Below are 25,918 nucleotides of genomic sequence, written 5' to 3'. Positions count from 1 at the left end.
ATTAATGAAAATGAAATCAATTTACCACCGTCACCGACAATGGCGCCATTTTTTGGTGTGGCTATAAACTCATCGTCAAAAGCTACCAACCAAAACAATATTTATAATTTCACAAACTACTCTTAGTAAAGAGGTAAGTAAAGATCGGATCCCAAGGGACGGGTATTGATGTAGGATTCTCAATTGCAAATAGCTATGTCTAAGGGTGTCACAATTTGGGTTGAGGTAGGAGATAAACTAAACTAATCAACAAGATGAATAAAAATAAAGTAAAGCAATTAAAGAGGTTGTAAACAATTGATTAAAGGCACTAAGGTGTCATGGGTTCATAGGGGATTCATGGGAGTTAATCATACAAACATGTTTTCAACTAGATGCAAGCACTTATTATTGTGATGGGATCGAGTTAGTGTATATCTTACAATCCCTAAGAAGGTTTGGGTCCTGGGGCCGAATCGATTAGATTGTACAACACCTACAAGTCGACTTAATCCTTCCTATACAACTATATGCATGGTCTAATGAGACTCGAGTTGGTTTATAAGCTTACAAGCCTCATTGAAGAGATAGGTGATGGATTAAAAAAAATGCAAGAATTCATAGGCTCGCATTTCATCAAACATAACATGTGCATAAGTTGAAATCACAACAAGCACTCAAACTAATTATGAAAACATATTAGATTAAGCATAGATCAATCCCCGTGTTTGTTTCCCCTAATTCCCCATTAACCCTAGCTAAGGAAACTACTCACTCATGATCAAGTTTGGCATGTTAATAAGGTTGTCAATCATACTAACAAGGCAAAACATGATGAATAAATGAAAGTGATTACCAATAATTAAACAAGATTAAGAAGGAATTATACCTATGAAGATGATTCCAAATAATAAAGCAAAGAATAAGAGAAGTACTTGATGATTGATGGAAGGTTGTCAATCCTCCAAATAAACCCAAATAATCTTCTAATTACCCAAAATAAAGGAAGAATAATGGAGAAATTAAGGAAAGACTAAAATGTGATTAATATTGAGAATTGTATTACAACTAAACTAATACTAATTTGAGAGTATTAAGATGAGATTACAACTTGATTAAGAGATGGTTAAGAGATGATTAAGGGATGATGCTAATCTAGGTAGTACAAAGGGGTATTTATACTAAAGATTAGGTACAAGGATTAGGGTTACTAAGGGCTTAAATGACTATTAAGACCCTAAGAAAAGTTGAGGAAATGCTACTCTCGAGGGAAATGAGCGGATCCTCCTTGCTAGTCCTGCCTCGGTCCGCTCGTCCCGTGGTATGGCACAGGCTGTTCTGCCTTATGATCCGCTCGGATCCTGGGGAAGGCGCTCAGATCCTGACACTGCAAGCCGCTCATCCTGGGAAAAATACGCTCGGATCTTGGTGATCTGAGCCGGTCGGATCATGCTCGATTCGCTCAGTTTCCTGGACAGAGTGCTTCTCTTCTTTTGCCCCTTAACAATCCGCAAGGATTATGTCAGGGATGCAAGGATCCTTTCATCATTGCCCATTTCACTTTCTTATCTACTTAGGTCTCTAGTGTTGGTCTTCTCTTTGATACTTGGTCATTGGATGAGATCCATTTAGCTCCATTTCGCCTCATAAATGCAAGGTTAGCAATCCTTTCCTACCAAGGAGACAAAACCTCAAAGAATATGCAAAATGGGAAACTAAAGATAGTAAATGACCCAAATAAGTGTTATAAAGCATAGGAACGAGGTTAATTCGGAGACTAAATGTGCTCAAATATAAGTCACATCAACATAAACGTTGTTTACCTTGAAAGAGAGCTTCTAACAATGCAAAGAATAAGGAAAAAAAAGTAAAGGAACTACAAGTATAATTTTTACCAACCAATTAACCATGATTTAGGAGAGGAATTTGCTGAGATTCATGCCTAGATTGTGAAGAGAGGTCAATATTCTTTCCTTGTCATTGCTGTTTAGCTTTGCTAACTCCTCTGGCATAATTGAATTCATGCTCTATATCGTCAACATCCTCCTCATCCTCATCTCCTTCCACTCAAGGAGTCCCTATAAAAATTGCAGTATCAGCTTCACCCATCATAGTTAATAGATACTTTCTAGCTCCTTCCTATTATACTTCAACGGTCAATAGATGTTATCATGTTAATTTTGAAATTCTCACAATATACGGCAGCTATTACATATTTCAAGGGATATCATAATAATATGTGATTTAAGTTTACATTATATCGTTTATGTATACTTAGATAAATACATGTCATTACCATTATTTGATCATCAGTTTGAGTAAAATATAAATGGGATAGACGAAGAAAATGACAGCTAAAAATGACCGACCTTTGAGTCTCTTATATATAGCCTTGCACTGATGGCAACATTGGTTTCCATCTTCTCTCTCGTATTCATAGCAAGGCCTACAAACTGGAAATGCACCTTCATTGCAAGCAAAAAATCTGTCACCACTAGGAGTAACCCCGCAGATTTGACATAATTGGTCATCTAAATTTTTCAAAGGTTCGGACTGCAATTTCCCACAAAAAGAAAACTCATATCAAGTCAATGTAATAGCAAAAACAGATCACAACTAACAAGGGTAGCAACATAATCAAATCATTTTGATATAGACCAAAAATTTTAGCAATAATACTCAAAGGAAAACCCTTGTTTCTACCTAAAAATAATTCTGATATGAACCAAAAATTTTAGCATTTATGGGGACAAATTGAAATAAAGCACCAGTTGTACCCATAGTCATCCCCAACATGTCAAGAATCCTCAGTTGTAGCAACAATAACACCAATTTCAACAGTAAAATCAGAAAAAATTTCATCCTTGCGCCTTTGTCCGAGGTACTAATATGTGAACTTGCCACCCTAATCTTTATTGTGTGCCTAAATAAGTATGAAAGAACATTATAACGAGAGTCTGTTTGTGTTGTGCCTTCGTCATAGGTACTAATATGCGAACTTGCCTCCTTAACGTGTACTCGAATAAGTAGAAGAATAACTTGAGTACTTAAATACAACATAGCATAACAAACACGGTGACTTACCCACCTCCAATTCATCGAACACAAGCATTTCGTTGAAACGGTCTTAAAAATGAGACCAACTCACTACCCAAATACAGTAAATTAGGTATACTTACATATTTGGGTTGGTGCACAACTGATACTCTCTCGGACAAGACTCGCTAAACTCATCTATGATCATGAGGATATTATAAACCAATCCAATGACATAATATGAAGTAAACAATGAAAAAGTGAGCAATCATCAAAATGGGTATTCCATTCCTTGAATAAAAATCAATATTCTCAATCGATACCCTTAAGAGAATGGAGAAGCTTTTTTTGTAACTACACCCACCAAATACTAATAGGTTTTTTTTCTTCTTGTCATAATCATACATTTGTAGCTGAATAACTTACCAAAGAATGACAATTGACTCCTATGCCTCGCATTTAATAATCTGAAAGAAAGAAAAAAAAGATGTAACCCTAAACCCTTAATTTAACACCAAAATCAATTAAATTAACAAACATAGATGAAAATAATGTAACCTTGCGATTGCTTGGGTTGAGATCCTTGATGATATTACCTTCTCCATTCATCAATTATAGATAGTAGACTGATCATGACAATGATGAAGATATCACCATGATCATCGATGTCACTATTATCAGAGTCAATTTTATGAAAAAGGGTGCCCACCGTTATCATCAGAAAAGGGAAGGAGAGAAAGTTGAGGGGAAAGTGAGGAAGGAGAGAGGAAAGGGTAGCTACTGAGGGTTAAACAAACGAATATCATCAGCAAAAGGCTAAGTAAGGAGAAGTCAAAACATGGCAAGGTAGCTGGCAAACGCAGGATGTCTACTGCGATGTAGGAAGCTATTGGGCCAGTCCTTTAATTTCATGCCTGCCCGGCTCGTTAGTTTAAGCCCGCAGTAAAGTCAAGCAAAAAAAACATTATTCATTATGAATAGTAACATATCTTACCCACATTTTAGTAAGGGGGCATGGATTTGATATTCATCATTTTCGCAGAATCGAGATGGTAGTAAGACTTCCATTTCTTAAGGTAAGCGCTTGGTAAAAATGACTTTGGTAGATAGGGGTGTTACAAAGTGGTATTAGAGCGACGATTTTGGAACCTGTAACTAATGAGCCCAATGAATATAAAGATTCAAATTAAAATGAACCCGGGTAGGAGTTGTTAGGAGCTAATGCAAAGACTTGGGAGACGTTCTAAAGTCGCAAATTCGCCCTACAACTTTAAACCGGTCACTAGGGGGTGTCATGGGATCGCTATGTGCTTGTTAATGTCCTATTGCATACATATTGAATGATGTGTTGTATGAATATGTTGGATGGATGGGCATTATGTGGTTGAATGGAGGTGTGGTGGAAAAGATGAAGGTAATTGTTTATGATGGCATGAATTGTGGTTGGGATCGCTACTAGTTACTATTGTTTATATGCATATGATTGGATGAATAAATTGTATGAATACGTGTATGAATATGATCTATGAATTGGTTTGAAAAGATGAAGTAAGGAATTGCATGAGAATATGAAATTCATGTGGAGAACAGTTTATGTGATGGAAGTGGATTTTCTACTTTTTCTATGTTAGTAACATGTGAATAGGGGATTTTATGTCACATATTATGTTATTGTTATACGTAAAGTTATAGAATAAAAGCATGCGGGTAATACATGATTGACAAGTTAAATAACATATGTGATACGGTCGTTATGTACCAAAAATAAAATACCTAGATACTACTAACAGAAGTCAGCGGTAAGTAGGATCGATCTCCACAGAGAGGCGGTCACTATTCACTTGTCTACTCGGTCTGTCTAATGTCACTAATGGGGGTTTTAATTGTTTTAGCTAAACTAAAGAGATTAAGGCAAGAGAAATAAAGACAAGAGAAATTAGCAGAAGAAAGAGGGAACTAGGATTTCGGGTCATCAATGAACGTCAATTAATTACAGTTAAGGTCACAGATCAGTCGATGTGTCGGTCTAAGGGGCAACGAATATCTCCTTTCGGTTTCAATTCGCCCTAAAATGCCATTAGCTTAACTTTCGCCCTCACTAAAGCATCATATTGTTCACTACAGGTCTCACCCTTTCCAACCTTTCGGTCTAGGTCAAGGCTTACCTAAATTAAAAGGCTAATTGTGTCGACTCAACTGGCAGGATACAATTATTGCAGTGATTAACAACATAGACTAAAACAACAACGACAAATCTGTAAACTAATTAGCAATTAACAACATTCCATTGAATCACCTAATCCTAGAAGAGAAATTAGCTAGACATAAATAATAAGAGATCAAGAATAAGGGAAAGAAGATTAACAAACATTAAATAAGAAGAATAAAAAGGAATAGAAAGTTACAGAGTAAGGATCCGGAAAATGGAGAGAAAGTAGTATTAAATAGTAACCAGAGGAAAAGTAACGTGTGATAGTGTGAAGTATGATAAGAGAGCCCCCTTAACCTAATTATGAAAGCTTAAATAGGAAAACAAAAGTCTATCCCGAAATTAAGCCCAACACGGGTTAATTAATCCCGCGTAACATCAAAACCACTCGATCGAGTAACTTTAAATCACTCGATCGAGTAAAATTAAACTTAAACCACTCGATCGAGTAAAAAATCTACTCGATCGAGTAAACCTTGAATTGAATCTACTCGATCGAGTAGAAAAAGGACTCGATCGAACATAAATCTACTCGATCGAGTACTTTCCAACAACACAATTTTCTGCTTTGCGCACTGAACTTCAAATGGCTGCCATTTCTTCGTTACTTGAGAAAATAGGGCGATTCCGGTGGCGTTGGAAAGCTAAGAGGACAAGCTTTCATCTCCAATTAAAATCACCTGAATATCAGTTGTAGAGCTCGATATATGGCTCTTCAAAATAGGCACTAGTAATTTGAAGTTCTTCCCTTGCTCGCCTAGCTATCTTTCTTCTTTGCGCATCTCAAAATAGCTACATTCCCGCTCCAAATTCACTCTTCCTCCAAATTCATGCTAAACGGACGGTAAAAGGCTTGATTTCACTACTTTCTGGTCCATTCCTGCAAATAGAACAAAACAAACCAAAGTAGCATATTCGGGGCATTTCGTAGCATAAAACTACGATAATAGCATAGAAATACGTGCATAAAAAGGTCAAAAAGACTATATAAAATGCATGTATCAAATCTATCCAAACCAAACATTTACTCGTCCTCGAGTAAACTAAATGCAAACTAATGGAACGGAAAAGATAACTCAGAGTTAGCTATAACTTGTCTACTTAAACCAGTTTAATGCAAACTAAAATCAACAGTTACAGCTACAATGGTCATTACGCAAACGAATTATAAGATGTCCATAAATAAAGCTGACCTATCGACCTGCAAGACCAAAAAAATCGGACTCTCACGTGGTCACTCTTCTATCATGAAGCAAAGGGTGAAAGTATATGTATAAGAGAGAAAGAGAAAACAGTCACTCACCTAGACTGCGACCTACATAACATGCATGGAACAAAAATGATAGACGATTCAAGTATTACACATACATTCCAATCAACAATGTTAGTCACAGCCGAGGGCTTACAAATGATATGGGAAAGTGAGGTTCAGGTGAGAAAAGGCAAAATAAGTTATGGAAATGTGGAGGTAAAAGCGTCATGCTAGTTCCTAAACAGGACCATATAAGACCGTCCGAATCTCAACTGAGTAAGAAAGAAACACAAGTGCCCTTCTTTGGCACAAAACTCACTACCCAATACACAATCTCCTCAAAATGATGTAGATAAAACAGAGGAGTAAGACCGTCACAAGATAGAGATAAACACAGTCGGTCTCTTTTATTCATACAACTCAATTCAATTTTTTTCTTTTTTCTTTCTTTTCTTCTTTTTGTTTCACATGAACTTCAACTTTTTTCAATTTTTTTTTCTTTTTTTGTTTTTGTTTTTTTTTTCACACGTTTTTCTCATATTTTTTTCTTTTTCAATTTTTTTTTTCTTCCTTTCTTCAATTTCCACCAACTCCAATCATATACACACGGGCCAAACTGCAGACGGAAAAATATACCAAAAAAAGACATGCTAAACTAGCTTGACTAGGCAGGCTCAGTTTGCGATGTAGCTAGTGGGTCAAAAAGGCAAGTTTTGGCTTAAGTGGAGCTAAATGGGTGAAAAATATAAGAAAAAGGAAATTTGCAAGCACCTCCCTGCATGTGACACCGACCACAAACCCGAATGTATGCAATTGACAAGAAATCAAATTTCATAAATGTGCAAAAGTAATAAACATGTTATGCAAGGAGTACTACTCTCAATTCCTATGTAAACTGGTCATGAATGTCACCAGTTATAAGGCTCTAAAACTCAGAATTTATAGAGTAGGTTGCCAATTTATCAGGTCAAGTCTAAACAGTCAGCTAAATTTGAACAAAAACTCGTAGATTTGCGCAAGACTCAGCTAATAACTGTCAATAAAGTGCAAGGCTCAAGTAAAAAAAATGACAAGTTAAAGTGCAATTTCATCACGGAAATCTACCGTTCCGACTCAACCTATATGCAAAAATAAACGTGAATTTTTTTTTTTCGTTTTTTTTTTGGAAAGAAATGAATGAAGAACAATGCATACGAAAATTAAACGTGATAACAGGAATGCAGTAAGAACAACATGCAGACACAGATATGGATGCATAACCTCCCCAAACCAAACCGTACAATGCCCTCATTGTACCCAAAAATAGGGAAAGGAAGTGCAAACTAAAAAAAGAGAGTGAAGATGCGGAAAACTTACAAGAATGCGCGAAGTAGGGACCTCCCCAAACCAGCCAGCAACATAGGAGGTCACAAACAGCTGCAGGACATCGTCATAGGAGGCGAATCAAAGCAAGAAAACTCGATCGAGAGAACCGATTATTAAACAAAATAAAAACTGAAATGTTCGAAAAACATATAAAAATAAAAATCTTCGGGTTGCCTCCCGGGTAGCGCTAGTTTCAGTCAGGTCCCAGCTCGACCTTCTTTCTTCAACAGCTGCTCCAGTCAGTCAGAATCAAAGCAACTCAAAGCTCTTAACAATAGATCATATTACTGCGCATGTGCTACACAAGAGCATAAGTAGCACCAAAGTATAATAGCAACATAAGAAAATAACATGCATGAATGTTTAAGTCTAACGAATTTCCTATGAGAGCTCCTAAATTTGTCAACAAAATAAAGGAGCGCGGGAGCAATTATCAATAATCTAGGGCCCCGTTTCAGATTAACAACTTCAAGATGACAAGTACGGTGAAAAACAGTTAAATTATTTGACCAACTGGGAGGGGGTATATTATTAAAATACAAAGCATGACTCAAATGAGGTATTAAACTATTCAAACAAACAATAATAGAATTATCATTAACTACCTCGGGTTGGTTGCTCTCAATGATGGAATCATAGATAAGGGAATTTATTACCTCTTCCATGCTAGGAGCAATTACCGACTCAGCTGCCTCCTCATCACCCTCCTCAGTGGAATTCATCCCGTAAATCGCAGCCTCAAGTGCATCCAACTCGGCTTTGAATAGGGGAGATTCACCGTATCCATTATTATCATCAAAATCGTCATCTAAAACAAACCGACATGACGAATCAATGCTCTCGCTGGCCAAACTACTCGATTGAGTAGAATTATCACTCGATCGAAGGTTTTCTTCCTGATTTTCACTCGATCGAGTGCTTTTAACTGCTCGATCGAACGTTTTTTCTGGAAATTCACTCGATCGACTAATATAAGTCACTCGATCGAGTGATTCTTGTTGTACAGTGCTGAAATCCTCGTGTAAGGCAATGAAATATGATAGAACTTCGTAATCCGAGTCATAAAAATCATCCTCGGCATTGGGCAACACGGTTTCTTCATGGGAAAAACCGCTCTCGGTAAAGTATACCTCTTCTGGTTGCCTACTATCCGACTCAGCAGCTAGCTGAGCTATTTGAGACTCCAGCTCAATGAGTTGAGCTTCTATACGTCTATCATACTCTTGCCTTTTGGATACAAGTGTCTCTAACAAAGATTTCAGCTCCGCAATCTCTTCTTTTCGTATATCAGGAGGATCTTGTTGTTGCGGTGGCCAGACAAATGGAGGCTCTTTATAGCCTCACTGATAGGGTAGATGCGGCAGAACAACTACAGAGGAATGGCTAGCTCGTCCCCAAAGCCTGAACTCGCAGACCGCGTCATTTTCTGCCATACAAAAGGCTGCATTGTGCTCAGCAGCACCACATCTCCCCCAATAAATCACCTGCTGCGCCATATAATGGAACATAGGTGACGGGTCAAAGGTACTCAAGCCTTCCCTTTGACGATCTTTTACCTAGAACTGTCTAGGTAGGACCTGTGGGGCCTATCAAAACAGCACTCAAGGAAAAAGATAAGAACGGCCCCAAGGGGAAAATCCCTTGAGGCTAAAAAGAGACAAAATAAAACAGGTAAATAAAGTAGTTGCCTCCCCGGCAACGGCGCCAAAATTTGATACGGTCGTTTCTGTACCAAAAATAAATACCTAAGTACAACTAACAGAAGTCAGCGGTAAGTAGGGTCGATCTCCACAGGGAGGCGGTCACTATCTACTTGTCTATTCGGTCTGTCTACGGTCACAAGATGGGGGGTTTTAAATATTTGAACTAAACTAATAAGATTAAGGAAAGAGAAAAATTAATAAGAGAATTTTACAGAAGAAAGAGGGAACTAGGATTTCGGGTCATCAATGAACGTCAATTAATTACAGTTAAGGTCACAGATCAGTCGATGTGTCGGTCTAAGGGGCAACGAATATCTCCTTTCGGTCTCAATTCGCCCTAAAATGCCATTAGCGTAACTTTCGCCCTCACTAAAGCATCATATTGTTCACTGCAGGTCTCACCCTTTCCAACCTTTTGGTCTAGGTCAAGGCTTACCTAAATGAAAAGGCTAATTGTGTCGACTCAACTAGCAGGATACAATTATAGCAGTGATTAACAACATAGACTAAAACAACAACGACAAATCTGTAAACTAATTAGCAATTAACAATAGTCCGTTGAATCACCTAATCCTAGCAAAGAAATTAGCTAGACATAAATAATAAGAGATCAAGAATAAGGGAAAGAAGATTAACAAACATTAAATAAGAAGAATAAAAAGGAATAGAAAGTTACAGAGTAAGGATCCGGAAAATGGAGAGAAAGTAGTATTAAACAGTAACCAGAGGAAAAGTAACGTGTGATAGTGTGAAGTATGATAAGAGAGCCCCCTTAACCTAATTATGAAAGCTTAAATAGGAAAACAAAAGTCTATCCCGAAATTAAGCCCAACACGGGTTAATTAATCCCGCGTAACATCAAAACCACTCGATCGAGTAACTTTAAATCACTCGATCGAGTAAAATTAAATTTAAACCACTCGATCGAGTAAAAAATCTACTCGATCGAGTAAACCTTAAATTGAATCTACTCGATCGAGTAGAAAAAGGACTCGCTCGAACATAAATCTACTCGATCGAGTACTTTCCAACAACACAATTTTCTGCTTTGCGCACTGAACTTCAAACGGCTGTCATTTCTTCGTTACTTGGGCAAACAGGGCGATTCCGGTGGCGTTGGAAAGCTAAGAGGACAAGATTTCATCTCCAATTGGAATCGCCTGAATATCCATTGTATAACTCGAGATATGGATCTTCAAAGTAGGCACTAGTAATTTGAAGTTCTTCCCTTGCTCGCCTAGCTATCTTTCTTCTTTGCGCATCTCAAAATAGCTACATTCCCGCTCCAAATTCACTCTTCCTCAAAATGCATGCTAAACGGACGGTAAAAGGCTTGATTTCACTAATTCTGGTCTATTCCTGCAAATAGAACAAAACAAACCAAAGTAGCATATTCGGGGCATTTCGTAGCATAAAACTACGATAATAGCATAGAAATACGTGCATAAAAAGGCCAAAAAGACTATATAAAATGCACGTATCAATATGTGCATGATGGATGTTGTTTCTTGGCTTTTGAAGATAGTAACATATGATTACGAATACTAGTTTTATGAGTATTGAGTTTTTTTTGTCTACTTTGTTGTTGTTTAAGTTGTTTGGAAGAAAGAATGTAATAGTTATGTTGTCCGATCACAGGGAAGTTGTCTTTAAACTGTTATAACTTGAGATGTATATATGATTTGATATTTTTCCAATTGGAAGTGGTAGCTTGTTCTTTTACGATTCTAACGATAGGTTACACGCCCAAAATGACCAAGAAACGAGTGCGATATGACCGTTTTACGAAAATTGGACAGTGCTGAGAACTGCGTAGGGGTACTCGATCGAGTGGCCCTTACTCGATCTAGTGCACCTCTTGTTACTTGATCGAGTAACCCTTACTCGATCGAGTAGCCCTTGATTAGTCTAGTTTAGTAGGGATTAATAAAGGTTATTTTGATGGTTAATTGATAGGTTGAGAAGCATTTTAGTGGAGTTTATTGTATATGTCTTTGATGTTGGTTTTGGGATGGACTTGTGTGTTTTCATGGGATAATTGGATAGATTTCTTGTTATGTATAGAGAGGGCTTCTTTAGAGGTTGATGTTAGGCTAAAGATGTCATGTGAGTGTGGAATTTAAAGCAAGGCAAGGCCTAAAGACTGAAGTCAAAGCGCGGAAGCAATTGAAGAAGAGGAAGCGTCATGATAGAAAGCCGCTAGGGGCAGCAAAATGCCGCTAATCGCGGCACATCTCTTCTAGCCGCTAGTGGCGGAAAAAAGCCGCTAGTGGTGGCTCAGCATTGGATTCCGCATTGGATTCTACAACTCTCTTAATTCTCCTTTATTTTGGGATTTATGGTCATTCTTTATGAGACTTTATGGAGATGCTCTTTTGAAAACTATATAAAGAGATGGTGTTGAGCAAATTAGATATACTCATATACTTCACATACTTTCTCTACCTTTTAATCATTAGAATACATAAAAAAATTCCATTTTCAAGTTTGTTTTTATTATTTGTATGGAAGGCTAAGTTCTACATCTTGGAACAAGTTCTTGAAGCTATTAGTTATTGAATTGTAAGACTCTTATTCTATTTCTAATTCATTGTTTGAATATCAAGTTTAATTTGGATTATTGTTTATTTGGTAATTATGCATCTAGAATGATCAACTAGTTGTTATTATTTAATTAACCATTGCTAGATTAGGTGAATGAATCTTTTGTTTATTTACCTATCCCATTGTAGCAATTATAATCCATCAAATAGTATGCCAATTCATCATTGTTGAGTTATAAATGATTAAACTTGTATGAATCAAAGTGGAGCATCGCTCGTATTCTTCATTTATTCATCTTTGCTAAATTCCATCGCTATATTCTACAATCTTGATATGATTAAGCGCTCGACTAAATTGACAATATTGTAAGGGTTATTTGTTTACGCTTGTAGCTAATAACTAATATTATGTGGAATTAGAAGTCAACAACTTCATAGCAAAGTATTCAATTATGAGATAACTTAGAAAAGTCAATGATCAATTCATAACTAGTTGGTGGAAATTACTTGGTCCAAGAATTATTCTCATATTTGTTTACACATTCAATTATTATATTGCTTTTACCTTTCATTACATTAGATTATTACTTTAGAAGACTTAAATCCATCAACATATCAAAACCCCCCATTTGGCTACTTAACTTTTGCACACATTAAATCCACATAAACACCTTCCTTGTGGGATCGACCCCTACTTACCTTTACTATTAGTTTGAGTTTGTAGTGGATAAAAATACTAATTTGGAGACTCGCAACAAGTCTAGCCAAATTTTGGCGCCGTTGTCGGGTAAGGCTATTGTTTGTTTATTTTGTGCAATTGTTTATTTATTTCTCAGTTTTATTTTAGTGTTTGGTTTATGCCGAACACCCGTTCTACTAACAAGAAATTGTTGGATTTTGATCCAGGATTAGAGAAAACTCTTTTTCGTGTTAGAAGAGAGATAAGGCAAAAACTTTAATTTGACAATCAAGACAAGAAGGAGGAGAAGGAAAACATCAACATGGCAAGAGAAACCGAACCTTGAGGGAGCTCACCGCTCCCGATCTCACTCAACAAACTTTATGCATCACTTTTCTGGCCTTGGCGGAAGGCACCACATTTGAATTGATGTCGAGTTTTATCCACTTACTACCCTCATTCCATGGGTTAAGTGGTGAGGATCCAAATAAGCATTTGTCGGAATTTCATGTGGTATGCACTAGCATGAAACCAAATAGCGTCACCGAAGAGTAAATCAAGTTGAGAGCATTCCCGTTCTCACTCAAAGACACTACTCGTGATTGGTTGTACTACCTTCCACCGGATAGTATCACTACTTGGGCTCTAATGAAGAAGGCGTTCCTTGAAAAATATTTCCCCGCCTCCAAATCTTCTCATCTTAAGAAGGAGATATCAAATATGGAGCAAAAGGATGATGAAACACTCTATAACATTTGGGAGCGTTTCTAGAAGTTATGTGCAAGTTGCCCATACCATGGGTATAGTGACCAAGATCTCATCATGTATTTTGTTGGAGGATTATCGCCGTAAGATGCACGGATGGTACATGGTGCTAGTGGTGGAGGCATCATCAACAAAAATCCGGATGAAGCTAATGAATTGTTGAGTGAGCTTGCTGAAAGCACACGCCAATTTAGTGTGAGATCCAAAACAAGAAGGGTGAGCATGGCTAGTTCTAACCCTTCCTTAGAGAGTAAGGTTGGAGATTTAACTTCCTTAATAAGAGAGATGATCATGGGGAACAAGCAACAAGTGCACGCTTGTGGTATTTGTTCATTTAATGGGCATGTCACCGATCAATGCCCACAAATGCAAGAGGAGACCGAGGAGGTGAATGACGCGGGTGCTTTTGGTCAACCTCAAAAGAGGTTTGAACCTTACTATAATCCTTTGAGAAGATACCATCCCGGTTTCCAATATGGGAATCCACAAGGCGGCTTGCAACCGCCAAACCAAAAAATTCAAGGCTCGTCATTTGGGCAACAAGGTCCATCTCAAATTTTCGGACAACAATTTGGTCAATCAAAACCAAGGTTCATTCCAAGGCCACAAGGTCCAAATTCATTCTCTTCTCAAGGTCAAACTTCCACTCCATCCATGTCTACGGAGAACATGATTCGGGCTCTTATTTCTAATATGGCTACTATGCAAGCTAATCAAGTGCAATTTCAACAAGAGACAAAGGCTAGCATTCAAAACTTGGAAAATCAATTTGGGCAAATGTCTAGTGCTCTTTGGGAGACTTGAAGCTAGGGATTCCGGGAAATTACCTTCCGAAACCATTCCTAATCCCAAGCCTAATGCAAGTGCCATAACTTTGAGGAGTGGGAAGGAGTTGCAAGGGTCAAAAGCAAAGATTAGTGAGATCATTGAGCAAGAGGAGGAGTTGGTTATTGAGCCTAATATTTCCCCACCATTGGTTCAAAAGGAGGAACTAACACCGGTTGTCACACCTACCTATGTGTATTCTCCACCATTTCCCGAGGCACTCAAGAGGAAAAGCCGCCCAACACAAGACAAAGATGTCTATGAGACCTTTCGCAAATGTGAGGTAAACATTCCTTTATTAGACTTATTGAAAAGTGTACCTAGGTATGCTAAGTTTCTTAAAGAGTTGTGTACCATTAAAAGGAATCAAAAATTGAAGGGTGTCCAAAAAGTTAAAGTTAATGAACATGTATCGGCCTTGTTTCAACATAAGCTACCACCTAAGTGTAGTGATCCGGGTATGTTTATCGTACCTTGCACCTTAGGAGACACCACTATTCCCAATGCTATGCTTAACTTAGGTGCTTCAACTAATGTACTCCCTTATTCCTTGTACAAGTCTTTGAAATTGGGACCATTTGTTAAAACGGGGGTAGTAATTCAATTGGCCGACCGTTCAAATGCTTATCCTAAGGGGGTGGTTGAGGATGTACTTGTGATGGTGGATAAATTAATATTTTCCGCTGATTTTTATGTACTTGAAATGGAACATGATTCACAAGCGGCTCCTATACTTCTAGGTAGGCCATTTTTTAGAACCGCAAGTACTAAAATTGATGTGTCTAATGGTTCTCTCATTATGGAGGCCGATGGTCAAGTGGTTAAGTTTAATATCTATGATTCCATGAAGTATCCTTGTGATGACCATTCTTGTTTCATGATTGATGTTTTGGAGCCTTTAGTGCAAGATGTGGTCAATGTAGATGGAGGAGATGAATAACTTGTGGCTATTGATAATAGTTTATCTTGTGATAATTTGGATTTTTCTCTATCTAATAATTTGAAGGAAGTTGTGGCTTCCTTAGCAAAGATTGAAACTTATCCCATTATACCTTCATTTTATAAACCACTAACACTAACGTTGCCTCGTGAGAAATTATTACCTTCAGTTTTGCAGGCACTCGTGGTAGAGTTGAAACCGTTACCCGACTATTTGAAGTATGTTTTTCTAGGTGATGAAGAAACTTTACCGGTGATCATTTCTAGCAAGCTCACCTAGGAGCAAGAGGTAAAGATGGTGGAGGTTCTTAAAGAGAATAAGCTTGCAATTGGGTGGACTATTGCCGATATCAAGGGCATTAGTCCAACCACTTGTATGCACCACATATTCTTGGAAGATGTTGTCAAGCCGGTAAGGCAACCATAAAGGAGATTGAACCCACCTATGATGGAGGCGGTGAAGAAAGAGATTCTTAAGCTTTTGCAAGTGGGTATGATCTACCCAATATCCGATAGCAAGTGGGTGAGCCCTACACAAGTGGTGCCTAATAAGAGTAGAGTGACGGTTGTAGAAAATCAACATGGAGAGTTGGTTCCCACCCGAGTGCAAAATGGGTGGCGTGTTTGTATTGACTATCGTAGACTCAATACGGTGACAAGGAAGGATCACTTTCCCTTACCTTTCATTGATCAAATGCTTGAAAGGCTTGCCGGTAAGCCTTAATATTGCTTTTTAGATGGTTATTCGGGCTATTTTCAAATTGCTACTGTGCCCGAGGATCAAGAAAAGACCACGTTTACTTGCCTATTTGGCACCTTTGCGTATCGACGCATGCCATTTGGGTTATATAATGCTCCTGCAACTTTTCAAAGATGCATGGTTAGTATATTTTCTGAATATGTTGAGAATTTTATTGAAGTTTTCATGGATGATTTTACCATGCATGGTGATTCATTTGATAGTTGTTTGTCCCATTTATCTCTTGTGCTTAAGAGATGCATTGACACTAACCTTGTCTTAAATTCTGAAAAATGCCATTTCATTGTGAAGCAAGGTATTGTTCTTGGGCATGTGGTTTCATCTAAAGGTATTGAGGTTGATAAAGCAAAAATTGATATTATTCAATCCCTTCCTTGTCCTACTAATGTTCGTGAAGTTCGCTCTTTCCTTGGTCATGCAGGTTTCTATAGAAGATTTATCAAAGACTTTTCCAAGGTGGCTTCACCATTGTGCAAATTTTTGCAAAAGGAGATGGAATTTGAGTTTGATTTGGCTTGCAAGGAGGCATTTGACAAGTTAAAAGAGAAGTTGACATCGGCCCCAATCATACAAGCTCCAAATTGGTCTCTTCCATTTGAGCTTATGTATGATGCTTGTGATCACGTGGTTGGTGCCGTATTAGGTCAACGAGTTGGGAGAGTAGCTCATGTGATCTACTATGCCTCTATGACTCTCAATGAGGCCCAAAAGAACTATTCTACTACCAAGAAGGAGATGTTAGCGGTAGTATTTGCTCTAGAGAAGTTTCGATTCTATCTACTTGGTACTAAGGTGGTGGTGTTCACCGATCATGCCACTCTTAGGTACTTGATGACAAAGAAGGAGGCTAAGCCAAGACTAATCTGTTGGGTATTGTTGCTCAGTGAATTTGACATTGAGGTTCGGGATAAGAAAGGAGCCGAGAATGTGATTGCGGACCACTTGAGTCGGCTAATGAATTTAGAGAGGCTTGAAGAGCCTATTCATGGCATATTTCCCGATGAGACACTCTTTGCCCTTACTTCAGTTTCTCCTTGGTATGCTAATATTGTTAACTTTCTTGTTTCCAATGAATTTCCTACAGGTTTTTCAAAGTCCCAAAAGGAAAAGATAAGGAGTGATGCCAAATACTATGTTTGGGATGATCCTTACTTATGGAAGCATTGCACGGATCAAGTGGTAAGGAGGTGTGTTCCCGAAAATGGGATGAGTTCTATTATAACTTTTTGTCATTCATATGCTTGTGAAGGTCATTTTGGAGCTAGAAGTGTTGGAGCTTGTGTCCTCCACAAATTAGTGTGATAACATTTATAAATCTCTTACAGGTTCACAAGGGTATACTTCGTATTTTATCAGTTGATTAACGATTACCTAATAACGGTTGGCTTGCTAGAAAGTTTGACGTTATTATCATACAGATGGCGGTGATCAACTGGTCCCTAAAGGTCACACCTAAAGGATGTGTTTGAGAGATGTGGTTATGGAAATTTAATCACATTAATGCCTTATATGACTAAACAGTTAGTCAATGTGTTGATGAGACGATTATTTAATGCCGATTAAATAATATTAGCTGAGACGAATTAACTGTCAATTCGTAAATTGAATATAATATGTTATTATTTAATTAACGTATATAATGTTAAGCTTGGACGAATTAATATGTTAATTCGTAATTAAATGTAATCGGTTATATTTAATCAACAAGACGAATGTGTCATAGTGGTAATAGTAAGGGTACTCAAACCAAGAGGTTATGGGATCGATCCTCACTAAATGACAATTTATAAATAATACATTTTATACATTTTGCATACTACCAAAATAAGAAGGTTTAATCTCCTTATTTTGGGTAAGTACAAAAACCGAAAAAAAAAGAGAAATTTATTCTCCTAATTTCGGAAATAGGCCGAAACATTAGAAGAAGAAAAATCTACCCTAATTACTCCTAATAATCGGTTTATAGGGAGATTAAGGAGGATTTTTCTAACCTAATTTTTCTTTCTCATTCTTGCCTCTCATCTAAAAACACAAAAAAAAAAAAGAAAAACCCTAGCAATTTACTAAAAATTCGGGGATCGATTCTAGCAACAAGTTAAGGGCATATCTCATATCGTCTTGGGTGCAACTGATAGGCGAATATCAACTTTGATATTGTTCTTAGGCCGTTTTTGCTAGGACCGAAGGTTATTTCTTAATCCTTTACGATTTTGTTTATGCAATTTATTTTATGACTAGTTTCATCATTATAAATTTCGTTATAATCCTTAAAATTAAAGGGATGCATACAGATAAATCCCACAAGTGGTATCAGAGCCAAGGCAACGAATTTATTTTGATGATTTTCATAAAAATTGGATGTAAACAAAATAAGGGTTTCGAAAAAAAAATTTAAGGTTTCGGTTAAAAAAAAAATTTGCCGATTTGATTTTTTTTTTCTGCCGATATTTTGCTCTTGTTTTTGATGATTATTTCCATTTCGATTTTTCATATTGTTGTTTAATTAGTTAAAATAAACATATGATAAATTGGTAGTTTTTGATTTAATGAAGATTAAGTTAAATTGTAAATGGAATCGTCATGTCGATGATATAAAATTTTGTTTTTGCTATATAGTTTTTGGCATATACGATTAATCATGTTTTATTAATTCATATGCTAATCATGTTCTAATAGCAACTATAAACGATTTTCTTCATCGAATTTTTGTTTTAGGGCATTTTTGCCGCAAAAGAGACATAAAAGAGGCATTAGGGTTCTTGTTTTAATTTGAGCCGTAAAAAAAAAAAAAAAAAAAAATCTGTTTCGATTACTGCACAGTGGCCAGATTATAAAAAAAATTGTTTTGTTTTGGTTTTTACAGAAAAACCGTGAAGAAAGAAAAAAACCGGGCTGTTTTTGTTTTTTCTTGGTTTTACCGAGAACATTTATAAAAAAAAAAAATTGTTGATTTTGGCCAATGATTATAATTATACATTTTTTTTTTTTGGTGAAATGTGAGAATTATATAAATAATAAAAAGATAATTACATTTTGGTGATCATACACAAGATATCATTCTATAAGACGCATTTTAACAAGCCAATCTCGTTCTGCTAGGGTCATCGTTGTTTTTTCTCGGGTTCGAACTCTTGATCTCATATCCTCCAAAATTGTACCTGCCACAATTTCTGGACAAATCAGAACCTTCTCATTCCTGCCTTTGTTTCTCTGTTGCCAGACCTGGTACAAGAGGCTCATCACCATAGCATTTTGTATTCCTCTCTGAAGTACAGTACCTGTTCTAAGCATGCACCAATCCATCATATCCCTGACAGGAAACATCCAAGTAGTTTTCTTGTTCAGCTCCCGTACAATTCTTCTACTGTAAAGGCAATCACAAAACAAATGCTCAATATTTTCAGAAGCTAGACCACACAGAGAGCATTTGTCCTCAATATCCACCCCAAAACTGGCTAATCTAGCAGCTGTATTCAAGGCCTCATGAGCAACCAGCCAACCCAAGAATTGGTGCTTGGGTAAGACCCACCCATTCCAGACTGCCTTAACCCATTGAACTCTTGGCCTTATCCCTCTGAACCAGGCATAACAACCAGCTGGAGTAAAACCTCCTGGTTGAACATTCCACTGTCCATTGACATAACCAGTCCTCATTTCATCCTTAACCTTGCAAATTCTCCTCCATACCCAGCTTGAGTTCATACTAGGCTTGTATTCCATCCACTCCTGACCCTTAAGATAGTTACTTTGCACCCACTGTACCCAAATTGAGTCTCTTTGCGTAGATACCCAGTCCACCAATCTTCCTACCATGGCCTTATTCCAAGATTCCTGATCCTTGAGCCCGAAACCTCCTTCATCTTTATGTCTACAAATAGTGTCCCATCCCATGAGAGGAGTCCTCCTATAATCTGCAGAGTTATCCCAGAGGAAGTTTCTACAAACTGCTTCAATGCTTTTGATGATTCCTTTGGGAATGACAAACATAGATGCCCAGTAAGAATGTAGAGAATTAAGCACACTCTTGAATATTACTAACCTTCCTGCATAGGAGAATTTTCTTGCCCCATACCCATGTATCCTAGCACATATCTTGTCCACAAGGCACTCACAATCTTGCTTTTTGAGTCTTGTAGGCTGGATTGGCATACCAAGGTATTTGAATGGGATGCTCCCTTCACTGAATCCGGATATCTGCAGTATCTCAGACTTTAATTGCTCTGGCACATTCCTGAAATAAGCACTAGACTTTGAGGCACTAACTTGCAGTCCAGTAGCATTAGAAAAAGTAGCAAATGACTGTAACAACAACATCATAGATGTGGCATCCCCTTTACTGATGATGTGGCTAAAGTCGTATTACCAAATCAAAGTAAAACTATCTCAGGACTAACAAAAATAGCTAGTGATAAGACAGGTATCGAATCCACAGGGAGGCGGTGAAAGCTAGTCTAAGAGTATTTAAACTGTCTAGAAGTAACCAATTTCGGGGGTTTTGTTTTGAGTTGATTCTAACAAACTAATTGCAATGTAAATAAATGATGAATAACAATAATATTAAAAGTCCAGGAATTAGGTTCACTAGATCAATCAGTCGGGGATTATCAATCAATTACTAAATCTATCGAGTTGTTTAAGGTCATAAGATCGGTCGACTCCATTATGCCCTTTAGATCGATTCTAATATGCGGTCGCTATGATTAGATACTCTCTATTTGATTGTCGCAGCCTATATCAATTCTAACCCGGTCGGCGATAGGATCGATTCGCTACACTAATTAATAACTCAGGCCTCAAGTGATTAACTAGAAGAATTACAACAATCAAACAACAACTTTAATGATATCAATAGCAATTAATTGACTTTCCCTTTTAATTAACCTAGATCCCCTTCATCCTAGATGAGGGGATTAGCTACTCATGACTATAATAGCAACAACAAATATGATTAAAGATGAAGACATGATCGCAAATATAAAACAATTATTGAAGAACATAAAAACAATGATTAAATTAATGGGGAAAGATTAGTACCATACAAAAGGAAGATTAGGGTTCTTAAGAGTGTTTTCCAGCAATACTTAGCAAAATAAAACGTAAATCCCCCATAAAACCCGAGTTTCTAATTTATAATAAAAGATAAGTGTTTTAGGAAATTCCGGAAATAAATCCGTCAGAAAGGATCCTCGATCGAGTCAGAGGTGACTCGATCGAGTCAGAGGTGCTCGATCGAGTCAGCTGTGACTCGATCGAGGAACTTGCTTCACAGGTTCTTTCTTTTCTTCTTTGACTTCTAGTCTTCATGATTCCTCGTTTCCCGTGCCATGCTTCGTGTACTCTACCGTGCCGTCTCCGCTATGCTAATCTCAGCTTGATCACACTCATACTGAGTCATTTCTGCATCAAAACACAAAATAGCGGCAGTATCGACAATTCATCGAAATAAAGCATATAAATGATATAATAGGCACGAAACGGTATGAAATACGATGTAAAGGGAGCTATAAAAGTATATATGAAAGTGATACATCAAACTCCCCCAAACCAAACCTTTGCTTGTCCTCAAGCAAAGCAATCAGACCAAAACAAAGGACAACAAACATATGGTGAATGAATAACTCAGAGCAAATGTCTAGGCACATACAAGACTCAGCTGTCCATATCTATAACAAAGTAATGACCGAAGTTGTGCTAATAAAACAAATTCAAAAGCACGGGTAATAGACTCACGCAGCTCTTACTCAAGATGTGACATGATACCGAGACTCAACCAAACACTTTTCAACCTTGCAAGACCATTTTGTCGGATTCTCGCGGTTTCACTCATGCACTCATAATGGGTGATTTACGTAAGATAGAAAGAAATAAGACACTCACTCAACTTATGAGATATGCATGCAATCTAATGTGATAAGAGATCCTCCAGCTAATACGCATTCACGGAACAGACCAAGTACATGTATCAAGGACAGAATGGTGGTAAAGTGGCATGGGTATAGAAGTGGCTTGTGCAAAAACACGTATGGATATGTGGGGCTCAGACGGTAGTCGCAGCTCTAGACCAATAGCCAAAACTAATAAGTAATAAATCAAACATCCAACTGGAGAAATAATCTCAACTTTGACAACATATGAGAGAAATGTAAGGCTCTCCAAATATGCATTAGACTCCAGTAATTACCACACACGACCTCCTAACAAAATCAATGAAGCAAACATTATTCATCTTTTCTTCTTTTTCTTCTTTTTTCCTTTTTTTTTTCGAAGCCTTTTTTTTTTTTCTCTTTTTCTTTTGAACTCCCTTTTTTTTTTGTTCGAAGCTCTTTTTTTTCTGTTTTTTCTTTTTTTTTTTCTTTTTTTTTTTCTTGCTTCACAATACTTCTTTTTCAACATAAGAGGTCACACAATCGTTACAAAAAGATAGCTACTACCCACATGACAAATAAAGTCCCAACCCAACCAAAGTAGCTATAACAATAAGGCTCAAACAACTGCGACTGTCCCGAAAAGGGTAGGCAAATTCTGGAATGTAGCTAAGAAATAGGATATAAAAAAGGCTACATGGTTCAAACGGGCTAACAAAACTGGGTAATGTAAGGCTTATTTGAACAATGAGAATCGCCTATCCACATGTACTTAATCAAGTGAACGCGCAAAAGCTAAGAAACTAATGTCACACTTATGCAGTTTGATATTACATATACCACAAGGAGACCACACTCATTAGCCTAAATAACAATGAGACCGGTTTATTAATGTTCCCGGCCTAGGAAGCTCTAAAGACCTCAGAAATTTAAGTGGTTTACCAACAAAATAAAGTCAAGTCCACTCGGCATAAGGTATATTGTGACGGTCAAGACTTGAGTAAAGAGCTTTGTTCATCATAGCTAACAGGTCAAAACAATGTACATGAACAGCTAAATGAGACTCAAATGCAAAGACAAAGCAAGTTATCATCATTGCTATACAATTCACCAAGACTCGACTCAAAATAGACAAAAATAAATAAAAGACATGTTTTTGGATTTTATGATTTTCAATTTTTTTTGATTTTTTTTTTTTTTTTTTCACACAACAATAAATAAAAGCACACAACAGAAATAAACACACTCCCCCAAACCTAAATGTCACAGTGTCCTCATTGTGACGCCTACAGCATAGCAATCACACAGAAAACCAGCAACCTATAGGACACTACTAATAAAGGAAAGAGGGTAAAAAGAAATGCAATAAAACAAAACAAGAAAGATAATACAAACCGTAATGCAAAGAGTAGCCTCCCCAAACCAATTTGGAAAAAGAGGGATGTAGTGACCAGCTGTCACTACTGGGCTCCAGAACCATCATCAAAACCATCAATATCAGCATATAAGGACATAAGCTCAGGATCAGGAACGGCGCTGCGGCCACGGCCTCTACCACGAGTGGGTGGTCTAACACGTCCGCGACCACGAGTGGGTGTCCTAACACGGCCTCCAGTAGCAGCAGCGGTGGAAGTAGAAGCAGCAAACTGGCCGAACGGGCCTCTCTGGGAACAAGGGATGCCGGTGTCCTCCCCGAAAACAGAAGTAGGCTGAGAGGGGCGGACTGGAGTGTAGAAGGGACGGCCTAATGCACCAAACTCGGTGCTAAACTGTCCAAACTCTGTGGGAGTCACTCCGTAAAGATGAAATACACGACTGTCGTCACCAGGAGTAGTGTAGTAAGAAGGTGACACACCGCGATACTGCCCCCCTGAAGCTAAAGTCATAGCCTCCATCTGTTCCCACATCCTCCTCTCCGTCAAAGCAGTGTTGATGCCAGTATGCATCCTCACTTCCCGTTCAACGACGGGATCAAAATGGTAACCTGGAGCATAGCCTGAAGTGGAATAGGCTGAAGGAGGTGGAGGAGGAGCGGGCTGGTAGGAACCTGGCAAATGGGTAGTAGGTGCACGACGTCTCCGGCGCCCGCCGGTGGTAGTAGTAGTACTAGACCCAGGAAAAGTAATCAAAAGATCCTCGGGAATCGATAAGTAACAGGTGGTGGCCGCACCACGGCCGTACTCTCCTCGAGGGGGTCAACAAGAGGGCAAACGGGCGCAAGGAAGAAGCATGTATGACTCACCGCGGACCCTCCAGTAATGGTCCGTCCCGTTCTTAATATCAAGATAAGAAATGTCGTAGCGAAGGTGGTCATCATCAACAAGTGGCTCATAGTCAGCCATGGGCTCATATGGGTCATCGCCCTCAAAGTCACAAACAGCCCTAGCAATTTTGGTGACAAGAGCACCACAGTCAAGGTTCCCGTACCGCCCAATCGCCCTATCAAATGCGGAGCAGACAAGAGCAGGGGGAGAGAATTGGAATGTCTCCTCCCTAAAAGGATTCAAGTAACTAGCAAGTATTAAGACCTCAATAGAGGAGGTCTTGCTCTTATCAGTCCGACCAAACAGCAAATAACTCAGATACCTCAAAAACATACGAAGGCAAACGTGTTGGACATCTAACAAAGCCATGGCACTAACGTCCGCATCCATATAACCAGTAAACAACGGAAAATAACGAACGGCAGACAACCCACCAGCACCATACAAGTCCCCTTCAGTATGCTTATCCAACTCCAAGATTTCAGAAATACGGCCAAAGGTTAAAGACCGTTCAACATTAAGCAAACGAAATCGGATTAGGTGATCACTAGGGAAATAAGTATAAGAGCTCAGAAATTCAAGGGTTAGGGCAGGATAGGATAACTCGTGGAGCGTGAAAAGACCCTGCAACCCGATTTCATTAAACATGCCAAACATAATATCATCGATCTTCAAAGTGCGCAAAATTTCCCTATCTACACATCGAGTGGCACTCATAGACTTGGATAACAGATACACAAACCTGTCCTTCTGCACTTTGTCACGAAATTCGATAAATGGATAATCGTCTAAGGGAGACAACTCATCCTCCGAAGACACAATCTCCTCCGGAATGACTTCGGGTTGTTGAACCGGTGCATTCCTTTGTCTAGTCCGCTTATTTCCTTGCCTGGAAGTCGACATTATCTACACAAGAACAAGTAGAAAATTAAACTCCAACAATGTCACAAAAACAGTCCCGGTTTTGGCACTTATGGGTCCGAAAAATCAATTTTTAAGACTCCAAATGACAATGAAAGCATCCAAAAACTTAGGGGAACATGAGTATATATCAAATATTGAAGATTCCAAGCAATAGAATACAATTCTAACCAATTTAATGCAAAATTGCTACCCGGATTTTGAAGAACCCTAATTCCCAAATTAGCAAATTAGGCATGAATTTCAACAAGTAAGGGGCTAGAAAGCAAGGAAATAGCAATTGTATACTAGCAAGGGAAGATTCAATACAATAAACTCAAGATTTAAGCATGAAAAATCAGAATTTTCGAGACAAGTAAAGACCAAAAACGCGACTTACCTTGGCAAATTAAGCAAAGAATGGAGAAAATAAGCACAAGAGAATGATTCAATCAAGTAATAAGCAAGTAAGCACAAGTTATATGTGAGTTTTGATGATGATTGATGAAGAATAAGGAGAGAATGAGTAATAGAGGAGGTAGAATGCAGGAATATGTCGAAAAAGGAAGAAGCAAAGTGAAGGAAATAAGAGTAATGAAACACAAAACCGGCAAAAAATCTAACGCGGAACCCGGTCTGAATTGGATCCTCGATCGAGTCGCATGTGACTCGGTCGAGCTGATAGGTTCCTCGATCGAGTCGCATGTGACTCGGTCGAGGAACCAATTTCAAAAATACCCAACTCTCGTTTTAAACTTTTCTAAATTCAGCACAGGTTCCTCGATCGAGTCGAAGTTGACGCGATCGAGTCGATAAGTTCCTCGATCGAGTCGCA

General features: G+C 38.1%; 2 protein-coding genes, 1 long non-coding RNA gene and 1 other non-coding gene across 5 annotated transcripts; 1 reads left to right on the top strand and 3 right to left on the bottom strand.

Moving 5' to 3' along the window:
* Window positions 1-1,001: 1,001 nt before the first annotated feature.
* LOC141642928 (uncharacterized) lies at window positions 1,002-3,901 on the bottom strand. Of its 2 annotated transcripts, XR_012543541.1 has the most exons (5): window positions 3,574-3,900; window positions 3,442-3,482; window positions 2,349-2,532; window positions 1,879-2,057; window positions 1,002-1,651 (listed from the first exon to the last, which is right to left on the bottom strand). It is a non-coding gene; the product is annotated as an uncharacterized LOC141642928 (long non-coding RNA). The 2 variants fall into 2 exon arrangements; XR_012543540.1 differs by having other exon boundaries at window positions 1,002-2,057; window positions 3,574-3,901.
* A 9,561-nt stretch (window positions 3,902-13,462) lies between these two features.
* LOC141645065 (small nucleolar RNA R71) lies at window positions 13,463-13,569 on the bottom strand. The gene has a single exon (XR_012544658.1). It is a non-coding gene; the product is annotated as a small nucleolar RNA R71 (small nucleolar RNA).
* Window positions 13,570-13,627: 58 nt separating this feature from the next.
* On the top strand, window positions 13,628-15,296 carry LOC141641253 (uncharacterized). Its single transcript, XM_074449924.1, has 2 exons — window positions 13,628-14,165; window positions 14,317-15,296. Exons 1-2 carry the CDS (start codon window positions 13,628-13,630, stop codon window positions 15,294-15,296), a joined length of 1,518 nt encoding a protein of 505 aa, XP_074306025.1.
* Window positions 15,297-24,114: 8,818 nt separating this feature from the next.
* LOC141641252 (uncharacterized) lies at window positions 24,115-25,585 on the bottom strand. The gene is made up of 2 exons (XM_074449923.1): window positions 25,484-25,585; window positions 24,115-25,089 (listed from the first exon to the last, which is right to left on the bottom strand). Exon 2 carries the CDS (start codon window positions 25,084-25,086, stop codon window positions 24,115-24,117), a length of 972 nt encoding a protein of 323 aa, XP_074306024.1. The 5' UTR covers window positions 25,087-25,089; window positions 25,484-25,585.
* Window positions 25,586-25,918: the final 333 nt, after the last annotated feature.

This window comes from Silene latifolia, chromosome 2, assembly GCF_048544455.1.
Source record: "Silene latifolia isolate original U9 population chromosome 2, ASM4854445v1, whole genome shotgun sequence".
Classification (NCBI taxonomy): domain Eukaryota; kingdom Viridiplantae; phylum Streptophyta; class Magnoliopsida; order Caryophyllales; family Caryophyllaceae; genus Silene; species Silene latifolia.
This window is presented reverse-complemented; position numbering and strand designations above follow the sequence as displayed.